General features: G+C 55.0%; 2 protein-coding genes across 2 annotated transcripts; one reads left to right on the top strand and one right to left on the bottom strand.

The window, feature by feature from the left end:
• Positions 1-9: 9 nt before the first annotated feature.
• On the bottom strand, positions 10-3084 carry VDBG_00304 (chitin synthase; the record flags this gene model as incomplete). Its single annotated transcript, XM_003008577.1, has 3 exons — positions 10-328; positions 380-2899; positions 3001-3084. 3 exons carry the CDS (start codon positions 3082-3084, stop codon positions 191-193), a joined length of 2742 nt encoding a protein of 913 aa, XP_003008623.1.
• Positions 3085-6890: 3806 nt separating this feature from the next.
• VDBG_00305 (conserved hypothetical protein) lies at positions 6891-8869 on the top strand (the record flags this gene model as incomplete). The annotated part of the gene is made up of 2 exons (XM_003008578.1): positions 6891-7507; positions 7653-8869. 2 exons carry the CDS (start codon positions 7453-7455, stop codon positions 8867-8869), a joined length of 1272 nt encoding a protein of 423 aa, XP_003008624.1.
• Between the last annotated feature and the right edge of the window lie 33 nt (positions 8870-8902).

An 8902-nucleotide genomic window follows, 5' to 3' on the forward strand; every position in this document is an offset into this window, starting at 1 on the left:
CAGCGAAGATTGGGAATAGTTTTGTGCCTTATTACTGTAAAACCACTTTGGTACAACACAAAAAACGCCGCCGAGTCCTTCTAGTGAACCACACAGCTTGTACAAACTTTCCTTGAGAATCCATAATCGTAAGGTACAGAGCTGCCACAAAGGCGAGCCTGTGCTTGTGCTTTGGCGAGTAAGACCCAGCTTACCGCCTGGCAATGCAGCACATGATGCCGGTCTTGCCCAAGAACCAGAGGAAACCGGTGAAACGAACCAGCGCCAGCACAGCCGTGGAGTACAGCAGAAAGGAGAAGAAGGCCGCGGAACGTCCATTGGGGTCGTTCTAGAACACGTGTTAGCTCAGCACATCGAGACAAGAGATTGAAGCACTTACGGAGAAACCAAAAGCGTTAAAGTCGTCAGTAGTGATGAAGACAATGAGAGCCGCGTTGGAGAAGAGCCAAGAAACGACCAAACCGGTACGGAAAGACTTGTAAGAGTCCTCGACATCCCGCTTTTCGACCTCCTCGACCTCCTTGAAAGGCTCAAGGGCACGGCGCACAGTCTGCTCAAATTGGCTGTCGATATCCTCCTGCGGCTTGTCGATTTCCTCAACAACTGCCTCCTCGCCCTTCTCACCCTTGCTGATGTGAGCAGAAGGCAGAGCCTCGGCCTTGTCTGATCCCTTGGTACCCCAAGACACGTCATGCCAGTTGTTGAATGCGTACACCATGAGAATGTTGATGTACGTCGACATCAGAACCAGGTAGTAGGGGAACGAGTGGAACATGTGCCAGGGGTCGAGGTACATGAACGAGGCAATAAAGTTGAGGCCGTAAATCGTGACAAGGGCGACAAGAATAACACCAGCCGCGTTGTCGCCTCCGAAGAAACTGTCGACAAAAGCCTTACCGGACTCGAGACTGATTTGATCGCCAATAGGAGTGTTGAAGGCTCTGGCAACAAGGTATCCCGAAAGCACCAGGATGTAGGTCTGGATGAAGCCGAAGACAACGAATGATGCAATGTAGGTAAACTTGGAACCCTTGGGACGGTTACCCAGAGCCAGAACAAACTGGATGACGAGGAAAGCCAGGTAAAGATATTGGAGAATAGAGTTGATGATGGGCGTTGCGCTGTCGCCGAAGGGCCAGGCAGTGTGTGCCGCTGAGTCTGTAGACGCCTCCGTCGGTGTGCCGACAAGGTTCATGATGATAGACGTGGTCAGGTAATACGAGGCCAAACTGAACCAGGTGAAGATTACGTTCAGGATGTTGTAGATGAGCTGGATGTGGAAAAAGAACATGCGGATGAGGTTGTGGCCGCTCTTGTACATACGCCCAAAGTGCATCAGGGAGTAAAGAGAGGCGGCGAATGAACCGTTGAGCCAACGACGACGCTGGCTGATGAATTCAGCGGCGCCCTCGGGAACGTCGGTCTCGCCCTTGGCAGCCTTGATGTAGCTCAAATGCCATTTCTGGCCTGCCTTGGCGACGAGCTCGAAGCAGAGAATTCGATCCTCAGCCAAGAACATGTTCTTCTTGAAAATGTTCATGCCGTCGATGCCCTTCTTTCCAAGAATCTTGGACAGAGTGTGATCGCCGTGGAAATACTGCTCCAAGGGCCGACCCATAATGGCTCGGAAACGATAGGCAGAGAACGCACCAGGCAAGACAGAAACGTAGCCGAAAGAGCTCTCAAGAGGCTTGTCCAGAATGTTGGAAATCTTGTACTCAAAATTCTGGACGGCAACCAGAGGGTTCAGCAGCTTCTTGCCACCCTTGCCCAACATGGCGTGAATCTCACCACAGGCACCGCCAAGATCTTTGTCGTTGTAGAATCCCTCCCACAGCGCGAGAAGCGAACGCGGACTGGGTTTAGTACCGGCATCGAGCAGGATGCAGATCTCAGGGTTCAGGATGCGACCAAAGGCATTGAAGAGCCATCTGTGCGAGTTGATCTTCTTGCTGTTCTTGCCCTTGAGACAGAAGATGAACTGGACCGGGGGAAGAGTCGAAGGGCCATCGTCGACGGGGCGGATGAGTTGCTGGTTCGGAGTAACCGAGAGCTGACTGGTGTACTCAAAGATATGCGCGATGGTCTCCTTGCCGTCAACGTCCTTCTTGACGACTCCGTCTTGGTAGATACCGACCGTGGCGAGCACGTCGAGAACATTCTTGTCAGCCTTCTCGATACCGTCGAAAACAAGACAGACGACAATCTTCTGCCAGGCAGGGCCACCCTTGTTCCAGAATGTTGACTTTTTCAGGTTGACAATGTCTCGAATGTTCTGCATCACACCATGCAGCGTTCTAGACAGCAGGTTTTTGTCTTCATTGTAGTACGTGATAGCGATGAGGACCTCGGTGTGTCGGTTGTACATGCGGGGCCGCAGATCGTAACCGTTCTTCAGCGTGAAGTCGTTAGGATCACAGGTCGCGGCAGTGTAGCGCATCTTCATGAACTCCTCGCTGCCGCCCTCGACATCGCGATATTTTGGCTGCACGGCATTCTTGATAGCACTGGGAACAGGATAGTCAATGCTGAGGACGGAACCCTGCTGAAGCTTGATCTTCCTGGTTGCGTAGCGCTTGAGACCGCCGGTCTGGGCACCAGGCTGCTGACGGCGGACCCAGCTCTCGTCCGTATCAACGGTCGAGGCGGGCCGGCCATAGCCGAAGCCACCGTTCTGGGGGTCAAGCTCTTGGCTGTAGCCCGTGCCAACGCCAAAATTGTCGGGGGGAGGGGCAGGAGTTCGCGAGCCAGCACCTGGAGCGTACGATTCTGTCAAGCTGTAGGCCGAGACCGGACGGGCTGGTGGTTCTTGGGCACCGAGATGGTGTTCGTAGGGGGAAGTGCCGCGGGCATGAGGGTCGCGGAGGAGGGATTGGCCAACATCATCAACGCCTTCGTCCTGAGGAGGCAAGTGATACTGTGTGCAACGTGCATGTCAGTCATTGCGTTGGTTGATGAGTACGCTGGAAAAAGTTGGGAAGGGGCATGATGGAAGCTTACCCTGCTGCCGTTGCCGCTCCCGGGTGGAAGGTCCTGCAAATCGTGACCTTCGTAGTCGTTAGGCCCGCCGCCGCGGTAAGCCATTGTTATTAAGGTTCGAGGGGGTGTATTGTAACCTCAGACGGCCGATGTGGAGGTGAGGAGACGCAGTGAAGATAGAGTCGCAACAGCAATGTCAAATTGTATATCTCTGCGTCCAGGTTCAATGCCGACGCAGCAGTATCAGAGCCCAGTGGTATTTCGTCCTAGAATCTCGTAGGGCGACAGGATGTGCAGAAGTTGTCAAGGAGTAACAGCTGGCCCCTGATGAGAAAAAGTGGTGTAATGAAGATACGACAAGTGCAGGGCTCACCACCAAAGGAAAAGGTGGGAATGAGTGATGTTTGGTACAGTTTTCAGGGTGTCGGAGAGAAAGGGGGAAGAGGAGGCTTTGTGCGATCTGGGTAGGACGTGGACGAGACAACAGCTAAAAGAGGGTCTACGGGGAAGATGGTGTGAATCTGGGATGATGGCGTTGCGTTGGTGCTTGGTGACTGGCGGGCTGCTGACGCTGATGGGCACTGCACCTGCAAGAACCGGGCTAGCCTAGGTCGTCCCGGTGGGAAATGGTACCTAACAGGCCAGGCAGGCAAGGTAAATTCAACTGTGAGTGACATCTGAACCGTCCATCAGCTCCAGCTGTGGCTGAGCTTGCATCATGCTCTTTTTTCGGCCTCTCATCAACTGCTTCGGTTGCTCCGTTGCCTTGGGCACGAGTACGAAAAATTCCACAAGAACAGCCCGAGCCCACTCCCCATTGCCCTCAATCCCGCCATGCCGCCTCGTGAAAAACCTGCACATGGTACACGATGCCTAGACGGCCCAGAGACGAAGGTACTTGCAACCCAGTACCGGCACTGGATCCCCGTCATCGCGGCGGCGGCAAGCGGCGGGTACACCACAGTACATACGCGACACAGACCTGCTTCTCCCCCCGGAACCACCTCAACCACGGCATCCACTGCCCAGAAAAGAAAAAAGCGGGACTCAGGAGGCACTACGTCACGCCCCGGCCCTCGGGTGGCCCTTGCATGCGAGCCCGGCGGACAGCGAAGAGCGAAGATCGCCTCCCACGCTCCATGCTGGTGCGATGCATCCACCGTGCTTTTCTGCCTTGTCTTCCAAGCCCTGTCGTGCTGGGGGTGGGATTTTTTTTTTTCTTCGACGGCCCGCCCAGCGTTGCATTGGACGAAGTGGCTGGTATCGGGATGATTTAGAAGTCGGCGTGAGCGATGATGCAAGTTCTACGAATACCTGCCTTCCACCTGACGCAAGTATCCGAAGGGTCCAGTCGCTATTGGCGTTGGCACCGCAGCAAGCAAGCATTCCTGCAGCTGGGGAATTCCAGGTTCAGCTACGAGGTCCTCTGCCAATAAGTAGGTAGTGTTCTGAAGTGCGGTAAGGTACAATCCACACATATACAGCGCCCACAGTACTTGTGCACACTGCGCCCTGTCCACTGCGATCCACAGACAGTAGGGGCGAGTAAGTCATCACCAATCCAGTCTCCGCGACGATCGCAAGTACCTACCTGCCCAACCCCCTTTCTCAGATGAACAGACACTGTACCATGTTAGTGGAGCCTCCTGAATGCTGTGCCAGCAGTTACCAGGGCGAAGTACTGCCCGCCAGGCCTGGCTTTGGGGTTCCTCCAGCGCCAGAGCGGCATGCTGAAACACCCTCTTGTGGCGCTAGTCAGTCTTGGGCGGCCTCTACAGGCTTCAGTCGTCCTTTGGTCCTCTTGTCCCATTGCTTGTCTACGTTTCATCGACCGGAGCAATGCGGGCAAGAGATGCATCTCATGTCGTTTGCAAAATCAAGACGCGAAGGCCCGATATCCTCCATCATCAAAGCATCAACAGGAAATGCAGATGTTGGCCCATGGGAGCAATAGGTAGCGATACGCGGTGGCTCGGAATACGAGCTCTGGCATGGCTCGTGTTTGCCTGCAAGAAACAGGTCAATCGCGACTCGTGCCTGGTCCAAAAATAGCAAGATGAGATAGGGGCTGATCATCGCCTCGCCTCACAAAAAAATACACCTCAATGGACTGGCATTGTCTGACTGCGAGAGAGACGAGGCGGTGCACGTGAGACTCCCCTTTGCTCGCATCTCAGCCACGAAAACCTTCGCCAATGGTCTGCTCCAAGCCTCCCATCGCGGCTTTTACCACGAAGTCGTCACCGAGCATGCTTAAGCCTTTCAGGGGGCAAAGCCAAAAGCCTGACGCATAGATGGATCGACCATAAGCTCTCCCTACATTTTGAACCTACTTTTCTATGTTCAGCATTATAGGGGCACATACCCATAGAACTCTCTGCGACGCATAGTGACCCTTTCCGCTCCCGTGCATCGTTGGACCATTGGCAACTGTCACCAATCCTGCACAAATCGTGGGTTTCCTTTGTAGCACTGTCAGTCTTCTGTCACCAGATTGACAGAGACACTCTACAAGATTGAACGTCATCCGACAGCTGGTGTCTCGAGCCAGGCGCTGCAGCAGTCAAGCTGCCACATGCTCCATTTTCAGATTACGTGTCGCGGCAATCGTGCCGGCGGAAGGAAGATATGGGGGTCGACTTGTCAACATTGGTTTGCCCGGGGAAGAACAGTCGTGGCCACGGCTGTCAAGCGGCGGCATGCCCACATGACAAAGCGGTGTCTTCAGTGTTCGCATTCTGCAGGTGGCTAAGATGTACGGCACGGTCGGGTCCAGACGGGGGCACCTATGGCACTCCGAGAGTTATCGGTGATAATGTGATGTGGGCGATCATCGACCGCTCAAAACTTGGTGAAGTTGAAGGTTCTGCAGCCCCTATGGTCAGTAAACCCTCCAAAGGGCTATGATGTTCACGTCTTGCCATGGTAATTGGACCCTTGTGTCCGCGTGTTTGATAACCCCGCCATGGATCCAACGGTTGTCTCTGGCGTGGAGACGATCAACAGAGCACACAACATGGACGGGTCCAGACTCCCGAGTCTCTTTTGGGTCGCGCAAAGAATACTACGATCTTGATAAAGACAAACTAACACAAAGATGAGCAACAAGGGTCGGTGGACCTCCGATTGAATTCCCATCTGTCTCCCCGAGGAGAGAACCGCGACTGTTCTCGTCTAGAAGACCAAAGCGAGTGCACGCTCACGATCCATCTTCGAATGAGAGGGAACGGCATGTCTTCCAGGCTGGTCTCGGTCGGTCTGACCTCTCAAACAGGTCCGTCGAGGAACGGAGAACACTTGAGTGCGGGAGCATCACCTTCCCGTAGTCCTACAGCAGGTGTGTCCCAGGTGGGCAGGCGGACAGGAGCTGGTGGAGAAGGATGGGGAGCAGGCCAGGAGGTGTGGCCAATGATGAGTGGGGACGAGAGTAAGAGACGGTGCCACCAGACCAGGTCAGACCAATCAACGTGGAAAATTGAATGTGCTGCGTTTCGCTAAAACGCAGCCCCTTGCGGAGCCCAATCTCGAGGCAGGTCCTCTAGCGGGGGGTAAAGGCGTCCTCAGGCGTTCTTGAGCGACTCTTTCCAGCGGACTGACACCTGTAGGTTGCCCGCCAATGCACCACCGTAATCGCCTAATGCCACCGTTGACAGGGCTATAGAGCAATACCGGACACGACGGGCCCAGGTCCAGTCGCCTGTTGGTCCATTGCATGGTGACTTCCCCCTCCTCTCCCTACCCCCTCGTACCTCCTGCCCTTGGCTTTTGTTCAACAGCCCAACTGCGTCTGGCCAGGCCCCTCCCCAGATTCGACTCCTTCCTTGCCTTGTCTGTTCGTCTGTCTCTTCTCATCTCCTTGCCTTCTCCCTTTACACGACACCATCAGGTCCCGTCGCTGTCATCAAGCATCTCGAACAACATCTGAGACCGACAACACTTTGAATCTGGATCCCGCCGTCAATCACTCCTCCAGTTACCCGAGGTTTAGCCCTCTGATGCTATTTTCATTCTTATTCCGTCGCATAGTCGTGGTCGCAAACCACGTACATCCCGACCGACCCTTACGCCAACCCATCCCCTCGAGCTAGTCTCACCATCCACTCGTTACGCACCGCGAATTCCCTCGTCCGGCTTCCATTCCAACCCCTCGTGAGGAACGCCTCACCACCATTCCATACGCCTATTCAGAGCATAGTCTCGTATTTCATTCGTTTCATCTTTTCGCATCCTTCGTCTCACGAAGTCGCCTTTTCAGACTTCTCTGTAGCTACCGTCGAACGTCGCGGTCGCCGTTCGACAATCGACCGCGCACTCTTGGCTATCGGACTCGGACCCTCGACTGTCTCGCGATCGACACTCTTCAGCCATCTGGCGATCGACAATCTTCAACCGTTCGTCCCCATCACGACGATCCAAGCCCTGATACCACATCGGGTTACCCAGAACAGCATCACCCCCAGGATTGTCGCAGTCATGGCTGCATCCAACTCAAACCTCTACTTTCGTTCTCTCGAGGAGCTCTCCTCTGGTACGTTGCCTGGTTAAACCACAATCGCCAGCGATAACATCTCCCTTGTCGTTTTACTGTCTTGCTGACATGTTCTTTGTAGCTCTTCTTGCACCCAGGCAGGCAGGCTGCATCGAGTGTGAGAATAGCGGCCTGACATGTCAAGGTGTCGCATGCTCTTCGGGCGAAGTCTGCACCTTCACTGTTCCAACATGCAATTCGTGCGCCAAAGCTGTATGCCGCAAGGACGCAACAGTCGCTCCCGAAAGCAAGAGCGACAAGAAACCCAATACGGGCGCTATTGCGGGAGGTGTCGTGGGTGGCGTCATTGCCATCGCCGTCGTGACCTATCTAGTCTGGAGATTTTGTATCAAGCCTCGACGTCAGCACCAGATCGCACAGGAATCCTACGAAGATGAGCCCGACCACAGAGTTGAAGCCGAGAAGGAATTTGGTGCGCGTCGCGACAAGCGCTCATCAGTCCACACGGTCCACTCGATCGCCTCGACAGTTCTCACACGCGCCTCCAACATCATCCAGATCGCCTACATCCCCGGTGTTACAAATCGCGCTACACCAACTTCGCCAACTCTGCTCGTACCCCCGGTCCCGCCCATCCCCATGCACGCCTCAAGCCTTGCCTCCAACAGTCCCAGCTACGAGGACCAGCACTTCTTTGTGCCCGGCGATCTACGGGATTCTACGTACTCTGGTCTGTCTGGGGATAGCGATCGCATGTCCTACGCTCGCACCTCTTACGCTCCTCGCTCCAGCATTGCTCCAAGCATTGCTTCAACCATCTACGGCAAGAATGCCGTCGTCGTGGCCCCAGCGCAGACTGGTATGAGGGCAAAGGCTGCCATGGTCAGCGTCAAATCCATGGGTGGCTCGGCCGGCGGCGAGGTCACACCTCCCGTGCCGAGCATTGACTACGACAAGTTCGATGCTGCCAAGCCTAGGGACAGCACGTTCAGCGTTGGCTCGACATTCCTCAACAATGCGAGTACCACGACTGCTACTCAGGGCCGCGCCCAAGTCATCCGTCTTGGAAGCGGTAACCAGGTAAAGCAGGTCAGCGTTGGCTCCAGAACGGACGACGAATCGTCTGTGACTGCCGGCCGGACAGCCTCAAGCTCAACTTCTATCCGTGACTCCAATGCCGTCACCGTTATTGACGAGAGCCCTTCCGTTGATCAAGGTCCCTTTTCCGATCCCCCAAGCATTGCTACTCGCCAGAGCACCACAAGCCTGAGTGCCGTGATCGAAGAGGCGACGAAGCGGGCGGCACAAGGACCCGACAGGAAATCGAAACGCCAGAGCGTCCAGGAGCGTCACGAGCGCGGCACCAGCCCATTCGGCGACGAGCACGCGACAAGGGACTAGAGCCGTGGAGTTTCACTTGGTTCAACGTCTAGC

This window comes from Verticillium alfalfae, genomic scaffold (assembly GCF_000150825.1).
Source record: "Verticillium alfalfae VaMs.102 supercont1.1 genomic scaffold, whole genome shotgun sequence".
NCBI lineage: Eukaryota > Fungi > Ascomycota > Sordariomycetes > Glomerellales > Plectosphaerellaceae > Verticillium > Verticillium alfalfae.